We start from the raw sequence: 17,853 nt of genomic DNA on the forward strand, positions 1-17,853 counted from the left end.
CTTGGTCAATATATCGACGTCACCGGCATGTGATGTGGGCACTGGATTTCCTCAAGTTTTCTATTTTAGGTAACTAGGTAATGACTGTAGTCGTTTGGACAGTGCAGTGTGTAGACGGAACTTCAATCTTGGTACGTCCTTGTCCTCGCATCAGCCCAACCTCTCCCTCCCATCTCCTCCTCCTCCTTTCCTCCCTTGTCTCCTCTTTTACACCCCGTTCACCACTTACAGCGGCGAAAAGTCCTCACCCAGCCCCTGTCCCACCTCGCCCTCAAACTCCGGGGTCGGCGGCGGCAGGTTCTCAACCTTCTCACAGATCCAGCAGCTAGCATACATGTTCACCCGATCAATGCACCGCCCGGGCTCACGATCACCCACCTGCTTGCCAACAAACCCGTGCGCCTCAAACTCGCGAATGTACCACGGCTTGCGGGCCGAACTGCGCAGCAGCACACGACCACCCATGCGGAGCGCGCGGTTCAGCTTGCGGATCTGGGCCGCTGCGGTACCCGCCGAGGGTGCCGTCGTGAACCAATCCATGCTGTCCATCACGACAGCCACCGTGAGCGTGCCCGGCGTGATGCGCGCGATGACCTCATCGATCTCGTCCGTGTGGATGCGCAGGCCGTCCAGCGCACCCGGCTGGCTCAGGATGGAATGCGCCTTGGGGGAGAGGTACTCTGGGTGGCACTCGGGCGAGAAGTCGCCGGTCAGGCAGACGTAGTAGTACGGGTTGTCGCTGGCGATGTGGGTTGTCTCAATGACCGGGTCGAGGGTGTTGACCATGTAGTGCCAGATGGCGTGGGCGCGGGTGTTTTTGGCGGTGGGGTTGGGGCCCTTGACGGCCTGGCTGTCGGCGTGGTCGGCCTCGATCATGGCGAGCTGGTTCTTGGGGACGCCGAGAGCCGCCCAGAGGAACGCCTCGGAGCTGACCACGATGTTGCTCACTAGCGGGCTGAGCAGGGCCGGGCGGATCTTGGAGTGCCAGATCTCGCGCTGCTCGGGAAGAGTCTTGGCCGCAAGGAGTTGTTGGACGGCCTGGCGGCACGCAAAGATGCGCGAGATCCATCGGAAGGCCCGAATCGCGTGCTTGCTACCACCCGTGTCGTAAAGACCGCGGCCGCTGGCCTTGGTGAAGATGCTAGCGTTGTCGAGCCAGTACTGGAACGCTCGGCTGGAGAGGTGGGGGGAAAGCTTGTTCAGGAGCAACGACCGGAAGTCGGCGTGCTTGCCCTCGCCAAAGATCTTCCAGAAGTCCTCGTAGGGAAGTGCGGTGTAGGAGGCCACCTTGAGCTCCAGCAAGTGGTTCTGGCTCGGGTTGAGGTCAATGGCGTGGATCCGCGCGGGGCTCTGCATGGCGTAAGAGAGGATGTTGTCGCCGGCGCTGGTGATGGCGAGCACGACGTCGTCTGGGCCGAGCTTCAGGAGAGAGGCGTCCACTTTAGAGTCTTCCCACGTGAAAGCGTAGATGTACTCGTCGTTGAACTGGGTGTGCTTCTCGAGCTGGTCGTCGTAGTAAATGCGCCAGTGGTGATTCTGGTAGAAGAACGAGGGCAGGGGCAAGTTGGCGGACAGGTTTCCAACCGCAGCGTCAAACGCCTTGGACCGGAGCTCCGGGGCGGTCCTCTCGACCGCGCGAGTCAAAGCGTCCGATCCCTTGGGCTTGTTGGAGGGGAAAAGGTAAGGAGACTCCGTGGCGAGCGCGTCGATGCGCTCAACAATCTCGTGGGGCAGGCTGGACGAGGAAAAGGGCTTCTTGTGGCACCCTAGCCAGATGTAGTACGGGATGGAGCCCAGGGTACTGTTCCGCAGGTTGGCCGTGAGGACAGTGCCTAGGCGGTACTCCAGGTAGTCCCGGCGACCGGGCTCGAGCGAAACACGGTCGAGATCGAACCAAGCGCGCCAAAACGTGCGGCCGACATAGTTGACGTGACGACCGACCATACCCCCGGTGTGGTTGCGGAAGCTCACATCCACCTTGGACTGGACGTAAAAGTCAACGACACCCATGAGGCCATCGTGCGAGAGAAGCGAGGTGAGCGAATCAATGACGGAGTAGTAGTCGGGCTGCAAGAGGTTAGTGGCTGTTTTGCTTCTGCTGCTGCTGCTGCTGCTATCGTGGCTCGTCCACGTCTGCTCCGTTGCGTGTAACCTACAATCATTGACAAGCTGTACGACATGGTGACCAGGTCAGCGCCGCCGTGATCTGGTCGGGGCTCGAAATAGCTCCTGGATCGTTGGGCGGGGCTGGACGGGCCTCCTCTCGAGGAACCATTCTCATAGTCCTCGAGACGGAACTTCCGCGCGTCCATACAGATGACCTTCACGTTTGACCAGCCAAGCCGGGCAAAACGTTTGCGGGCCACCTCGCAAAGCGAGGGCGAGAAGTCGACCAGGTAGACGCTGGTGAAGAACTCGGGGACGTTGACGAACTCGGACATGGCTTCAATGTTCCAGCCAGTTCCGCCGCCAACCTAAAGGGGTTGAATATTAGATTCGTGCGCGACCCATGATCATCTTGTTTACAAAGAGAATAAAATAAAATAAAATAAAAAATCAGAGTGAAAACCTACATCAACCCAAATGCGCTTCTTTTCAGCGCCATTTTCGTTCTTCTCGGCCTTGAAGCGGAGCTGAGACGCAGCGAGCGCCAGCATGTCTTCGCGGCCCTTGAGAAGCGCCTTCCTAGTCACATCGTACTATTCAGGGGAGTCAGCGGTTTGGTTTCATGCTGTCGGCTGCCAGATCGCCAATGGACGAGGAAAAAAAAGACATACAGCGCCAGCCTGGCCAGCGTAAAACGACTCTAGGGCACCCTGCTGACCGCCCTTAGTGGCGTCCGGGTGCGGTTTGAGAAAGCAAGAGTAACAGAACAGCAGAATCGACTTGACGATGCTGGGCTCGTCGTCGTCGCCATCCTGAGAAGGCTTGCCTGAAAGCTGGTAAAAGCCAATGGTGAAGAATACCACACCGGCAAGGCCAGCAACAAAGATTTGGGGGCTGATCATGCTCTCAGGGGGCGAAATGTTACCACCAAGAGAAGCCATGGTATTCTCTCATGCTGGGGAGCAAAGAGATGTAGTGTTGAAACGGGTCAAAAAAGAGGTTGAATACGACGGCTAACAGGCAAGAATAAGAAGGGAGAAGACGTGAACGAGAGACAACAGCATGAAGAGCGGACCTAAATACCTAACCTACAAGCCTATCCATGGACTGTACCCCCATCCCCCCTCCCCCCTATCGTCCTCGCTTGCCCAACACACATCCCTATCCGTGTCACGTTGAGGTGAGCCCGCCCGCCTCCGCACCTCCTCCTCCCGGCATGGCAGATCGACAATTTTGGCACCCCCAAGACTCTCCAGACGTTGAGCGAGCAGCCGCCCAGCACCCACGAGCCGCGAGCCGCGACCCACCAAAGCTGGAAGGACTTGGGGGTGGGTGCAAAGTGGGCTCAGTAGGAGTGTGCGACCATCAACCAATCGCTTGACCACATGTCCCATTCCGCTGCATCTTGCGCGTCGACAGCGAGCCGCAGATAAACGGCCGAAACGGCTCCGGTAGCGGGTTGAATGTGTGCAAGACAGCTGATTCTTCAAGATCAGCAGGGAGCTTGTGAAGAAAGGACTAAATTTGCCTTCTGTGTCGGCTAGAAGTTCGGTTTCTGTCTTCAATTGTGCCGAAAGTGAAAGACGAGATAGACAGAGAACTGAAATTTAGGCCCTGCGCCGAGCCCCAAAATGTTGAATTTACGGAGTCCACTAACTAGCTCCAGTAGCGTATCCCTGTGCCGGTTCAAAGACCCTGACTGCAGCAGAGCAACCGAGAAAAAGCACCAGCAGCACCAAAACCAGGGATCGCTCGTGTGAGAGCCGAGAGGTTATCTGTTGTGAAACGCGATCTTTAAGGTAGGCGGGGTGCCGCCGCTCGCGCGACACTCCCATTTGACCCGACGCGCCATCCGATAGCTATGGGAATTCTCGGTTGCTCACTCAGTTGCAAGTTGACGGGAACGGCAAAGAACGGTTACCCCTCGCTGTGAAGCTTCCCACTTCCCTCCCATAATGGGATTGGGTAACAGATTGTGGGGCCTTTCAACGGAGGCCAATCGGGAAAATACACGAGCCCACGGGAAGGCTCCCGCAGTATTATAGGGTCCTGTGGGTAATCTCCTCACGACAGTAGCTTCCGAGTTGTTGTCGACAACATGCGTTTTATTCTCGTCGAGAATTCGAGTTGATTGCTCCAGGCGAATGTCTTAGAAAACGTGACTCCTATCCATGGTTGCGAGGGGTGTGCAGGCCCTTAGAGCGTGCTGAATGGGGAGTAGGATCTGGCGGCCGCGTTGGGCTATCGCAATATCTTATGCATCAGTGTCCAATGAAGCCGCTAACGAAGTGGGTTGTTGCAAATTAACGTGCATCGCGGCAGTGCTATGTAAACAGCAGATGGGGGGTCATAGAATACATTACATGTCTCTGAGCGATGGGTTCAGGTCATACGGATACTGTTATAGTGGTGCGCAAGATGCCAGACAGGAGAGTGTCGGTTGTCATTCCTACATAATTAGTATCTCTACAGGTACCTGCCGTTGCCGAGGTCGGCTGTACCTGAATTCTGTACAGGTGATAGACATCTTGCATCAATGAAGATATGGATAGATGTTAGTCAGCAATACTGGAAAGTGCATGCTAACTGCTTCAGCGGAAGTCTGAATGTCGTCACAGCACTGTGCTTCGATTGGCCATCTCTACCCAAAACTCCCCAGTTTTGAAGTGGCCTCGACAATTCCGTTCCTGCCAAAACTCAAAACTGCAGCCATCGCCTTCAGGGCGTTCTCAGAATAGTTATAAAAGAAGGAACGCCTCAGAAGAACTCTAGCTTAGTCATTCTTTGGGTGGGTCGTTTCATGAGGAGTTGACGAACAGGGATCCGCACGGGCTGCGCAGTGTCTTGTGTGGTCAAGGCCCATCATTGGATGTGACGTGCATGCTTGGGAGCCTCCCACAAACGACCAAGCCTCGCGCGACCGACCAAGCAAGCCAGGGCGACAGGACGCGCCGGACGCCCCCAACTTGCTGCCGTATGCGCGAAACACCAGAAGACTACATCGTGCCTAACGCAGCGGCCAACGCACGATCCGACGGTGACGAGAAACTAATTGCCCAGGATGGCTCCATCCTCGAGCCAGAAGGGGACAGGGAAGAAGGGGGGCGCCAGCGCGATCCGCCAACAGCAGCAGCAACAGCAGCAGCGGAGCCGCAACACCACCCCCGGCCCCGCGCCCCCATCTGCCGGTCTTCCGCCCTTTGAAACTGTCGAGACCGAGACCATTGAGCTACGCTTCGATATCTTCCGAAACTTGACCTTCGAAGATATGGTGGACACCCCCTCTTTGAACTCGCTGATCCCGGATTCCAAAAGCCTTGACGGCATCATCACCCGACTCCAGCGCCTTGGCGATGCCATCGAGAAAAGAGGCACCCATTGCGATCGCGGAATGAGGTTGCTCGCCCAGACCCGCCGCCAACGGATGGATGAATTGGCCTTGGAGCGCGGAAGGGAAGCCGAGCGACGACAACGCGAGGCCGACGATGGTGAGCGGAAATCGAACAAGAAGAAGCGTAAGGGCGGCGCCGACACCCTGGCCCCCCATGGCGGGAACACAGGTCGGTTTTTTTGGTTTTTTTTTCATCCCATCTCAGTCTCCACGAGTTATCTTATGTACCATTTAAGTGTGATGATTGTTTTTTTCCTCTCTTTGTTTTTATTGTCGGATTGTGCAAGTGACCCAACAATGTGCCTTCCTTTACTCACTCCCAAAAACTCGCTCAAAATTTTGTGGTTACGGTAGGAAGACCGCAAACCAGCCCCAACACTGACCACCTTCCCTGCTTTCAGAACGTACTTCCCCCCTCCGAGATTCTACTGGCAAGTCTAGGAAATTGTCTCGCGACAACGACTCAGCCAGTTCTTCCCTTTCACCGGTTGCCCCCCGAACTCCGAGCAATATGGATGCGGATGACAAGGCCAAAGCGGAAGCGAACGACGACGACGACGAGTCCAGCTCAGACGACGGTCGACCACCGCCCAAGGCGCGCCCCCAGGCGAACACGTTCGGTGATGACCCCTCAACATTCCCCGATCCGACCGTGTACGAAATTCTACCCGTCCAGCCGGGCATGACCCAGGACGAAATCAAAGAAATTTACTCTGTGGGAGGATATCCGAAGAGTGACTTGGCCGACCTCATTGCCGGCGACCCGCCAGATAAGGACTTCAGCAGCGCGAAGCCCAGCAACCAAATCAATTTCAGCACGTTCAGCACCTACATCGAACCCTACTTTCGCCCTTTTGCCGAGGAGGACCTTGCATTTTTGCGTGAGCGCGGCGATCGCGTGACACCTTTTGTGATGCCAAAACGAGGGAAAAGACACTACAAGGATATCTGGGCAGAAGAGGATGGAGATATGCAGATTGACTCGTCGCCGCCGGGGAAGCTGCCGCCGAATCAGGCTCGTGGGAATATTGAGAGTATGGATGATGAGGTGGCCGAGACCGACAAACTCTCCGTCGGGCCCCTCCTCGCGCGGCTTCTTCAGGCCATGCGCCCTGAACACCGCGCGCCAGCAGCCGAAGACCGAGTGGGTGGTGCGAACGGTGTCAATGGCGATGGAGACGGTATGAATGGCGTCGCAACATTCGACTTCAGCTTTGGCGACAACGCACCGCCGAGTCAGACCAACGGCATCAACGGGATCAACGGCACCTCTCAGTCCGCTAACCCTGATCAACCCCAGTCCCTCCCATCCGCGACCTACATGCCCGAATCCAACACCGAGGCCTGGAAAAAGGCCACCCACCCCAAACTAGATTACAACCAGGTCGATGAGCGTCTCAAACAAGAGCTCCGTCACATAGGTTTCCTCCCGCTCCCCCCGCACCAAGATTCATCCAACAACACCAACGGCACCTCTGGCTCGGGCGCCAACAACAACTCCTCCGGCGCCAATGGCACCAACACCAACGGAGCCGCCGCTCCCGACCCGGCCACCGCAGCCGAGTACGACGGTCACTACGACGACGAAGTAGCCGCGCGCATGCGCCTCCTCCAGGCCCGCCTACGCGAACAAGTCCTTCTCAACGGCGCGCGCAAGTCCCGCCTAACCGACCTCGTAAAGGAGCGTATGGCATTCCAGGAGTACCAGACCATCCTCGAAGATCTCGACTCCCAGGTCCAAGCCGCCTACCTTAAGCGGACGCGCACCATGGGCAAGAAACCGAAGAAGGCCCGTCCCGGCCAATCCGCAGCTGCAGCGGCCGCGGCGGCTGCCGCCGCAGGCCCCGCCGGCATGGCGCGACCTGGTATCGGCGACCTGACACGGACGCTGATGGAGCGCCGCCGGCGGTGGATTGAGAGCATCGGGACGGTGTTTGACGATGAGGGGCTGGCGAAGGTGCCTCGCGCGGCCGATGGCGATACAACCATCTTTAAACCGGGCGAGATGCTGGGGTTGATGAAACGGGAACGGGAAGCTTGGGACGAGGAGGTTGAGGAGGAATAGGGTCTTACTTACTTCACTCGGGACGAAATGGATGGGTCGGATTGGAAGATACAGCCTCGGTTGCATGCAGATGACTCAGACGAAGGGAAGTGATGGCGGCTATCGCGGGCAACGGCGTTGGGGGTTTGCTGGGTCTTCTTCGGTTCGGTGTTTTGGGACTTGCCTGTCGTACTTACCGAGTGGCCGAGGGTTTTATGTCTCCTCCTTACATAAGGGTGATCTTGGGGGTGGTTTGGCGTTTGTATTGGTCTCGGAGCGGGGGAAAATCTGCTCTATATATCACTTATCGCTGTCAAGGTGAACCCGAATTCTTTTCGTCACTCATGTATGCATGAACCTGGCTGCCTAGATAGTAGGGATTCATTCACCCTAACAGTGTACGGCACTACGTAGTTCACTCCGCACCTCACGGGGTCTGGATTGATCAATGACCAGTTTTTTTGACATTCGCCTTAAAACTTCATCCTCTTCTGCCTACCACCCACCCATCGAGGTATCCAAGCCCAACCCTTAACAACCGCCAAGTCATTTGCAACATCAAATACACTTTTTCGGAACATGATATTTTGATACAAAAATTGTGGGAAAATTCCAAAAGGGTATCTTGCATTCAGTTCCGTTCCGACCCGGTCCAAAACCCATACCATGCCATACACATAACCCAGAAAGCAGAGCCCGTTAAATAAACGCCAGAAAAGGGTGGGTGGTGGTCCTCAAGAAAAGCCCGGGAAGATCCTCGTACGCATCCGTTGCCCTGCACAGTCCGTTAGCAAAGCCCAGCAAGAGGAGCATGAGTCATGTTTATAAGAACTTACATCGTGTTGAGCCGGTGTTGTCAAAATCCGGCTCGAACCCGGCCAACTCGCGCATACGTCCCTCGGCCAGGGTATTCGTTGGTTCTTGACTTTGAGGCTCAGTCGGACGACTCCCCCGCCGTTTCTGTCGCTCGCTCGGCTTGGACACCGGCCGGGTTTCTTGGAGTTCGGTTGAGTCTATTGAGTTCAAGCTCGGTTTGTCCTTGTTTCGACCGAACAACCGGTTTCTCGTCGCCGCCCAGCGGCCTCGTGGTCCCCCGGATCCTACGAAATCACCGTCTTCTTGCACTTCCACCTGGCCGCGTAGCCGTCGGATGGCACGCTCCCGGCGTACCATGGCGTTGGTAATTCTAGGAGTGTACCCTGGGGGTAACATGCTTGCTTTGCAAACAGGACAGAGCGAGCTATTCGCACCGAGGAACTGATCAATGCAGTCCGGGTGGAAAATGTGGCCGCACGGGAGTTCACGAATGACGGTTACTCGGTTCTCGTAAGGCTCCAGGCAAATCTCGCAAGTAGGTTGGTAGTCGGTCGCAGCTGTGGATGCGGTGAAAGGACTGCTAAGGCCGAGCTCCGAGACGGTAGCAGACCGTGCGGCCCGGCTTGCGGCAGAGCTTTTTGCCAAATCTCCGCTGAGAGTCCTTGATCGAGTGCGGGCGGGCCCAGGTGAGCCTGGTATTATTGGAGGGCTCGCTGCTTCTGGCTCGTAGTGATAGGTGTAGAGTGGGTATTGCTGGATGTGGCTCCTTGGTACTGTGAGACGGGTGATCCCCATGGCCTCTAGATTTACATCCCCCGCAGCAACTCTGCGTCGTAGCCCCACGCGTCGCCACGCCTGGACAAAGTGCATGAGGAGTGACGTCGTCGTGATGACAGCAAGAAACACGGCGAGGATGATGAGAAAGTAGACCCAAGTTTCAAAGCCTGAGGGTGAGGTGCCCACGTCGAGTTCGGTCCATATTCGGAGGTAGTCCTCGGGGTCGGCCAGAAATCGGTCGGTGATGTTGCTCCCGAACGGCGCTTCTGTGACATTGCCTGAGTATAGGCTTAGATGTTGCATTAGAACCTCGCCGACCATACCGGAGACGGCGTAGACGGGCCAACTGCTTTGTCCCATCCAATCTGTTGTGCTGTCGATCTGCCAGTCGACAGCATCAGAAGGTGGTGGCAACGCGGACCCTGAGCCGGCTTGGTAGAAGAGAAAGGCTCGAACTGGGGTAGATCGAGCGGCGTTCATATACGCTTCCGCACAGCGGCCGCTGACCCAGGGCGCAATGGCGATCAAATGGTAGTTCATTGGCGGCAAATCGGCCTGCCTTGCAACATTCAAAGGGACATGTGACGCTGTCTCTCGGTTGCAGGCATCGTTGGTACGGAGATCGGGGACAAAGAGCAAGCCTGAGATGGCGCCATTCGAAAGAATGGCGTACCTATTAGACAAGGTGACAGTGTTTCCCACGAAGTGTGCCGAGTAGGCTAGCTGGCTCTGTTTAGGAGGTCAGTGACAAGCCCTGATGGGTGTGAAGTACAGGTGTCCGTCATACTGATAGAGCGGTGATATTTCTGATAACCGTACTAGAGACTGTTGTACCACCCTTCCATGATGGGTTGCTAAATAAAAGACTATCGAAGCCTTGTTGTCAGTCTACCTGCTTCGGAAACCACGCCCTCTCCATTCTTTGTAAGAGAAGCAAACAAAAGAACCACAAAAGAGAATAAATTCGGACCACCCCCAATGTATATCAGGTAGACCGGGCCCAAAACAGCACTTGGCTATAGGTGGGGAACATGGTGACACAGGTATTTGACAACAATGGGGGGACATTGCTTGTGGCATATGACGACGACGGTGTATCGAGATCCCGCACCAGTGGCTTGGCAGCCGAGGGGTAGGGCCACGACCGTGACAACAACACTCCAACCGGTCTAGAGTGCAGCCACGGGGATTTTCGAAAAAATAAATAAATCCAATAATAATTGGAGAGAGGGAGAGGAGGGAAGAGAAGAAGGTACGTACATGACATTGCGGATCTCATTGAGGGCTGTCTCAGACGACGTCAGCGGCCAAACGTTGAAGGACAAATCTACCCCAGGCTTGGCACGAAGCTTGGCCTTGGGACTTCAGGCGAGGGAGAGGTCCTTCGATGCGGGAAAAGCGTTCGCCAAGCTTCGTAAAAGGGAGCGCCCAGAACCGTGGCAGAGCAAACTCACACATGGACATCGTGCAGACATGTCGAAGGGCGCAAAAAAGGGCCCTGGGACATGACGGGTCACGGGCAACCCGCCCAGGAAGCGGCGGCGCAGCGAGAGAAGAAGAAAGACTGGATGGAAGGCGGTGAAGCGACCAAAATGAAGCCGGTGGTTGGTTGAACCCGGGAAGAGCGAAACCGTCTCAACAAGAAGAGAGGCTTTCGTCTGAAAGCAGGGCAGGAGCAACGGGGAGAGTCGCACGGGATGACACGAGCAAAGCAAAAAGGAAAGGAACCCCGATGAGGTGGGAGAGCCAAGCACCGGGGCGGGACCCGGGGGTTTTGAGCGCCAAGAGCGTCGCCGGATCTTGGGTGGCCCTGGCAAGCCTGGACAAGTTGGTTTGGCAGGCGGGCCCAGACTCGTCAAGGGTGTTTGTTTCCCGGATCCTGCAGGGTCGACATTAGCGCGTCGTCGTCTATTCTTGGGGGTGCCGCGTCTGTCTTGGTCCGATACACCCGTACGTAATCTGTATTCAGGTCTGTATTTTGTAGTTAACTAATAATTTAGAAAATTCAAAAAGGTTGCGGCGACGGAGAAACCGCACACAGACGGGCGGAGAGGGTGACCGCTACGAGGGTAGGCTGAGGGAATAAATTGAATCTAATAAGTCTCATGGTTGCGTACCGAGACTTGGATGATGCCGACAGCCCTCTTGCAACCTGTCCAGGTTGGGCGCGTGAGCTCAGGACAACTTGGCTGCATAAAGTTTTGCAGCGCGAGGGCAATGATGCTGCAAAGGCACCCAGGCACGGCGGAATCAGCCCGCCCATTCATTAGTTGCCTGCCGGGCCCTTTTGGCGCGCGTGCTAACTGATTCCATCACGATTCCACACAACCGTGAAAGTTGATTCACCCCTCGTGGTTGGATTCCGACTTAATGGGCAGGGTGAGCCAACTCTCCGGGTAACCTTACTATGTACTTGGAAGCTAGATTGACCACCTGTTGAAGATGCTAAGCTTCTGTGCTTGGCCGGGCCCGAGCCGGGCCGTCGAGATCGTGGTTTTCGTCTCTTCGTGGTGGATACCGTTTCCTGGAACCTGGAAATGTCAGGGTCCCGAGCGTGCCGAAGCCCCAGCTGCAGTGGCAACCCGGGCCCATCAAGCTTTTTGGTCTCCACATGTTCATCAATACCGCCATTTGCTGGATATCCAGCAATGAACTACTATGTTACGTGACATACTTTTGTGAACTAACAGGGTTTATCACCGATTTTATCGGATTGGCCCATGGACTCAGAAACTCGAGGCGATGTGTTCAGCCCTAGGCTGCCCGAGTTTGGTTCGGTTAGAGACTCCATCATGGCAGATGAAGGTATTGCAGCCTCAGGCTCGCACCTCGGGCTCCCCTCACACTTTTTTTTCCGCGAATGAAACAGCCGGAACAGCCGGGCTCCGTGATCCAGGCCAACTATAATTGGTGGTCGATCCGGCAGGCAGACGGCCACAAGGCCCCGACACAACAGAATTTCTCGGGCCATTTCCCGGGACTCACGCGAGTCCCCTACCCAAACGGGAAGCGTATCCGTACCTAAAGGATGACGCCCAACGAGGACCCCTCAACTTGGAAGCGCTGCGCCTTCAATGATTCTTTTGAGATATAGCAAGCGAGCAAAAGCCATGGCTCTCTGGGCTGACAGGTTTGAGGCTGAGAGTTCCCAAATCTGCGTGCTTCACCAACCTGATATATCCGTTTAAGCCCCATAAATTTTGGGAACGCCCAGAATTGCCCCTCTTCCAAATGTCGAGAACGCTCCAGTCAAACCGCGACACTACTTGTGTCTACCTCCAGTATTAGTTGAGGAAAACAAAACCGACCAAAGAGAGTGCCACAGTAGAACCCTCTGGAACAGCCAGAGTAGGCTGAACCATGGCGCCCCTCGCCAGCGAACCGCGCCAGGTGCTGACAGTGCTGAACCTGGCCCGGCGCAAGGCCCTGTACACACTGCTGGTCGAAATCACAGCCTTTATGCGCTCCCAGCTCGAGGCAGCACGCGAGCTCTCCTCGGGAAGCCCGGGCGGCGACGCGGCAGCGCTCCTGCAAATTGACCCTTCTGCCGAAAACAGCATCGTCATTCCCGCCACGACCGAAGCGGGGGATGCCACGCCGGCCAGCCCCGCGCTCGTGCGCTTACGCGCCGCCGCCCTCGACGATCTGGACGTTTGGCGCAAGGATCTCCTAGCTACCCTACGGGAACTGCTCTCAACCCCCGATGATGTCGCGATTCTCGACGCGCGTCGGAAACGGACTGACCGGATTGCTCAGCAGCAGCAGCAGCAGCAGCGTCAGAAGCAGCAACAAGGGACGACGACGCTTCAGTCGCCTAATCGAGGTAGCTCCTCCGCCGGAAATGCGGCGGGCCTGTTCAGCGCTGCGAGATTCGATGGGGGGGTGCAGAGAGGGGGGGCCAACGGCGGGGCGAAGAATCGACCGGGAACTCCCCGGAGTGGACAGCAGCCCGAGTCCGAGGGGCAGCCGGGCCGAGACCGAGATGAGGAGGAGGAGGACCCCCGCGAGGCCGTGGCCCGTTTGCAGTCGCACTGGCATCCCATCCCCACGCGGCTGACGACGATTTCTGAAGAGGACCGCCGCGAGGCCCTCAGCTGCGTGCTGCTGGTGTTGCTAGCCACGGGCCGGTATTCAGCCCACTCCCGCGCTCTGGCCGTGTATCTCACCTCGGCGCTTGAGTTGCCGCTGGCGATCCTCGACACCGAGGAGGCTGAGATTGCCGTGTCCCTTGTTGAACGGTCGGCTGAGGCTGAAAAGCAGCAGCAGCCTGGGCAGCAGCGGAGGACGACTGGCATGTCCGCTGAGGCGGAAGCGGCCAAGCGGAAGCAGCAGAACCAGCAGAGCCGGTACTGGAAAGTCGGGTTGGCCTCGGTGGCTGGCGCGGCACTGATAGGGGTAACCGGGGGTCTGGCGGCTCCTGTTGTCGCCGGCGCGATTGGGGGTATCATGGGATCGGTCGGCTTGGGTGGCGTTGCCTCTTTCTTGGGGATCTTTTGGATGAATGGAGCGCTTGTAGGGACGCTGTTTGGTGCCTTTGGGGCAAGGATGACTGTAAGAGTGGCTGCTACTATGTAATCCTTCCTTGCCCTACCCACCACAATGCTAATGGACTCTAGGGTGAAATGGTGGACCAATACGCCAAAGAAGTGGACAACTTCCGTTTCATCCCTTTGAAAGACGAATGGGGCACACGGCCAGCTAGCCAAAACGATAGGCGCCTCCGAGTTACTATCGGCATCAACGGCTGGCTGAACACAAAGGACGACGTCACAAGGCCATGGCGTGCTCTGGCCGATGATTCGGAAGCCTTCGCTCTCCAGTACGAGATCAAGAGCTTGTTGGGACTGGGGAAATCGCTGCGGGAACTTGTTTCTTCTTATGCGTGGAATACCGTCAAGATGGAGATCCTGAAAAGGACCGTCCTAGCCACCCTGTGGTCCGCCTTGTGGCCAGCCTACCTGTTGTCGATGGCCTCCACCATTGACAATCCCTTTAACCTTGCCAAGAACAGATCCGAGAAAGCCGGTGAAATTCTTGCTGACGCACTCATCAACAAGGTCCAAGGCGAGCGTCCCGTCACCCTGATCGGCTACTCCCTCGGCGCGAGAGTGATCTACTCGTGCTTGCGCTCTCTCGCCGCACGAAAAGCGTTCGGCCTGATCGATTCCGTTGTCTTCATTGGTGCCCCCGTGCCGTCTAACAGGCAACACTGGCAGATGATCCGCACCGTGGTATCGGGCAAACTATTCAACGTGTACACCGAGAATGATTACCTCCTCGCTTTCCTGTACCGCGCCACCTCTGTCCAGCTCGGGGTTGCCGGCCTGCAGGCGATCAGAGATATCGAAGGAGTCGAAAACCTCGATCTTAGCGAGGAAGTTCAGGGGCATATGCGCTACGACAAGCTCATCGGAAAAATCTTGGCTAGATGCGGCGTGCCGGTAGTACGGGGCGCGGACGGCCAGATAGAGCAGGACGAAAGTGTCATCCAACTCAGTGATGATTTGGATAAGAACGATGCGAATCTCATCGAACTGGATAGCCTAGATCTTGGAGAGGCTCCCCCCAAGAAGACGCAGTCTGTACCGTCATCTGCGTCCGCGCCCATACTTCCGCCTCGGCCATCTGCTCCCCAGCAGGACCGAAAGCGGACAGTGGTGTCCCGGGTGGCCTCATCTTCCGTACCGGCCAGCCAAGATCTCTTAGGACTAGACCTCTCCGAGACACCCACCCCTATCACAAAGCGGCCAGAACCGCCGGTGTCTACCACTCCTAGCGGAAGACCCGCCTCTTCTATTTCCGCCCCCATTGTACCGACAGGATCCCGGATCGATGCCCCCACGAAGCCTGAGCTGACATCCTCGCACCACCAGAGTGCGGTTAGCCACGCGCATGACGAGAGTGACGAGAGCGATGAGGAAAGCGGGATGGGGATTACGATGGTGGACAATGATGGTGATCTTGAGTATTGCGATCCCACGCCTCTGGATGATCGGGATTGGAGGTAGGGTTGGGATGGAGGTTCGTATAGGCGAGGTAAAAACAGGCTTGTTAACATTATGAGACACGAAGAATGCAGCAGAAGAGGGCATCAGACGAATCCACACAGATGGTATTGCTTCTGAAAATATGTTCCAACGCGCCCTAGATATCCGTAAACTAGCCCGACTGGATATAATCACACTCATTCGCTCTCCTCATCATCGTCTTCATCCTCATCTTCATCATCTTCCTCTGAATCCACATCCTCCTCCTCCTCCTCCTCATCTTCCTCATCCCCACTCTCCCCTTCCAGACCATCTTCCAAAGCCTCCCGCTCCTCCTCCTTCCGCTTCTTCTCCTCTTCCTTCCTCGCCTCCTCCACCAGCCGCTGCTTCTCGGCCCTCAATTTCCGCTGCGACGCCACAAACGCCCCCAATGGCGTCCGCTCCCACTCCATATCTTTAAGGAATGCATCTACCTGCGCCCGGTCCTTGGGCGAAAAGTCCACTTTGGCGCGCTTATCCTCAATGAACTTGGCATTGGCCTCGAGCTTCTGGACCAACAGGACCAGCGCAGACGCCATCTTGCCGTTCTTGTTGCCCTTGCCGGGCTTGCGGCTCTCTTTGAGCCAACGCTTGAGACTGATGATGACGGGGAGGGCGAACTCGGGGAATGCGATGCTGCGTGACCAGAGCACGAAGAACTCCGATAGTAGCTCGACGACTTGGTCGCCGACGCCGTCTTGGTAGACGCGCGTGCGCAGGTATGATTTGGGGGCCTTGTAGGCGACGGCGAAATCGAGTGGTTTGAGGGTCGACGACTTGGGCGGTTTCTTCATCTCCGCGGCGCTGAGCACCTCGAGGAGGACTGACGCTAGCGGGATGTAGGTATCGGTCGCGCGGGAGAGGCGCAGGAGCGAGCGGATGAGTTGGAAGCGCAGGGGGAAGTAGAGCGAGGTGGGGATGAGACGCATCGCGCCCAGAGTCACTTGGACGAGAGGGTAGATGAGGAGCTTGAGCTGGCTTTCCTTGCCGGCCTCGGCTTCTTTGAGAGGGCTGCAGTGCTCGGACAAGACGCAGGACCAGAAGTCGAGCGAGTGGGCGTACTGCCAGTTGTATACCGCGCGGAACGCATCGTTTTTGTTATTGACGATGCTGTTGCGCAGGTGGATGGCAAGTTGGCGGATGGAGGAGAAAGCCGTTGTGTAGCCCAGGGTCTGGTCGAGGCCCCACAGCTCCGCGGCCGAATTTTTCATGAGGTTGATGCCCTGGACGGTGTTGGAGTTGGTGAGCCGGCTGCCCTGGACCAGTCCTTGGTAGGTTGCCTTGAGAACGACTTCCCGGACCGCCTTGTCACCAACAACCACAAGACGACGGATCACGAGGAACGCCGTTATCCTGGTGGTGTCTGTGCTGGCAGACTGGGACCAGAAAGCGACGACGGTCTTGATCAGCATCTTCAGTAGTTTGCGGAAGGAAAGCAAGTACGGCAGTAGTGGTTGCAACGCCGACAGGGTGAGTTTGAGGGTCGCCTCATCGGACAGGGTCCCCAGGAGCCGGATGATGGAGGCGGCAAAGCTCTTGATCAGCATCGACATCGTCTTGAACTTCTTGCCCTCTGTCTGGACATAGACCTTGCCAGAGGCCGACTCCTTAACCGGGACATGATGCTGCAGGACTTCGGGAATCCCCTTCAGCGCAACAACGACAATGTCATGGAATACGTTGGGGTTTGTGATGGTATAGCGTTGCGGGTTCTCTTCGTCGGTCTCGTTTAGGTGGGCTGCGCAGCGGAAAGCAATGACCGTCTGGCGGGCGGCCCTGAGAGACCGCGTCGTGTCCATGGCGGTCTTCCACCTGGCAACCATGGCCTGCGTAAGTTCCCGATCATCACCGTCGTCGCCCCTGGCGGCCTTTTTGTCCTTCTTTTGCTTCTTCTTGGGTTGTTGGTCTTCCGCTTCGCTGCCGCTCAAGTCGTCGATTTCGGCCAGGTCCGCATTTTCGTCAAAGTCGAGTGCCTCCGGGTCGTTCTCCTTGAGGAATTTGTAGAACTCCGGGTCGTTTGCAGCCAGGGCTTCCATGGCGCCCTTGCTCATACCCAGGTCGTCGGCATCACTGCCTTCGTCGGCGTCGGCGTCCTCGCTATCGTTCCCGATGGGCTCGTCATTGCCCGAAACCTCCGACTCACTGCCGCTATCATCCGAAGCGTTCTCCCGGACATCCGCCTCGCCACGCTTGCGTTTCCCCAGTTTTGCGGTCGCTTTCGTCTTGCCAGCAGACTTGTTGTCGAGAATTTCAAAGCCGCCCTTGAAGAAGTCATCGACACTCATCTCATTCGCCTTAGCGCCGGGCTTCTTGCTAACAGCCTTTTTGGCTTCGTCGCCTCCGGGCCCCTTGAAGAAATCGTCATCTTGCGAGCGCTTGGCTTTCTTCTTGTCCTTGATCTGTTGTCGTTGCTTGATCTTTGCGACGGATTTCCGTTTTTCGAGGGTACCTTTGAGGTGTTTCTTCTCGAATTTCTTCGTCGCCTTGAGATTTTTCTTCGAGGTCGCCATTATGGGTGACGGGATGCGCTAGGCACGCGATGTTCAATTCGGCCAACGAGCAATGATGGTGAACTTTCGAGGGGACCCGGTTCAGAAGGTCAATCCCAAACTTTTTTTCCAATGCGCGGACAGGGATCCTTATCGCCAAAGGTCTTATCGGTCGGGGTGCTTGGCTCTCACCCCACCACAGTT

At 56.7% G+C, this 17,853-nt stretch overlaps 5 protein-coding genes across 5 annotated transcripts; 2 read left to right on the forward strand and 3 right to left on the reverse strand.

Annotated features, from left to right (window-relative positions):
• Positions 1 to 225: 225 nt before the first annotated feature.
• C8A04DRAFT_8891 (uncharacterized protein) lies at positions 226 to 3,047 on the reverse strand (the record flags this gene model as incomplete). The annotated part of the gene is made up of 4 exons (XM_062785283.1): positions 226 to 2,067; positions 2,157 to 2,474; positions 2,574 to 2,699; positions 2,778 to 3,047. The coding sequence occupies 4 exons, from the start codon at positions 3,045 to 3,047 to the stop codon at positions 226 to 228; spliced, it is 2,556 nt and encodes an 851-aa protein (XP_062641195.1).
• Positions 3,048 to 5,167: 2,120 nt separating this feature from the next.
• C8A04DRAFT_24380 (chromatin-remodeling complexes subunit NGG1) lies at positions 5,168 to 7,562 on the forward strand (the record flags this gene model as incomplete). The annotated part of the gene is made up of 2 exons (XM_062779124.1): positions 5,168 to 5,666; positions 5,899 to 7,562. The coding sequence occupies 2 exons, from the start codon at positions 5,168 to 5,170 to the stop codon at positions 7,560 to 7,562; spliced, it is 2,163 nt and encodes a 720-aa protein (XP_062641196.1).
• A 713-nt stretch (positions 7,563 to 8,275) lies between these two features.
• C8A04DRAFT_33922 (uncharacterized protein) lies at positions 8,276 to 10,641 on the reverse strand (the record flags this gene model as incomplete). Its single annotated transcript, XM_062782654.1, has 4 exons — positions 8,276 to 8,316; positions 8,378 to 9,863; positions 9,922 to 9,988; positions 10,589 to 10,641. 4 exons carry the CDS (start codon positions 10,639 to 10,641, stop codon positions 8,276 to 8,278), a joined length of 1,647 nt encoding a protein of 548 aa, XP_062641197.1.
• A 1,853-nt stretch (positions 10,642 to 12,494) lies between these two features.
• Positions 12,495 to 15,142, forward strand: C8A04DRAFT_8858 (uncharacterized protein; the record flags this gene model as incomplete). The annotated part of the gene is made up of 3 exons (XM_062785267.1): positions 12,495 to 13,016; positions 13,083 to 13,685; positions 13,751 to 15,142. The coding sequence occupies 3 exons, from the start codon at positions 12,495 to 12,497 to the stop codon at positions 15,140 to 15,142; spliced, it is 2,517 nt and encodes an 838-aa protein (XP_062641198.1).
• A 176-nt stretch (positions 15,143 to 15,318) lies between these two features.
• C8A04DRAFT_8761 (Noc2p family-domain-containing protein) lies at positions 15,319 to 17,670 on the reverse strand (the record flags this gene model as incomplete). The annotated part of the gene is made up of 2 exons (XM_062785234.1): positions 15,319 to 16,383; positions 16,423 to 17,670. 2 exons carry the CDS (start codon positions 17,668 to 17,670, stop codon positions 15,319 to 15,321), a joined length of 2,313 nt encoding a protein of 770 aa, XP_062641199.1.
• Between the last annotated feature and the right edge of the window lie 183 nt (positions 17,671 to 17,853).

This window comes from Dichotomopilus funicola, assembly GCF_033296635.1.
Source record: "Dichotomopilus funicola strain CBS 141.50 unplaced genomic scaffold C8A04scaffold_2, whole genome shotgun sequence".
NCBI classification, from domain to species: domain Eukaryota; kingdom Fungi; phylum Ascomycota; class Sordariomycetes; order Sordariales; family Chaetomiaceae; genus Dichotomopilus; species Dichotomopilus funicola.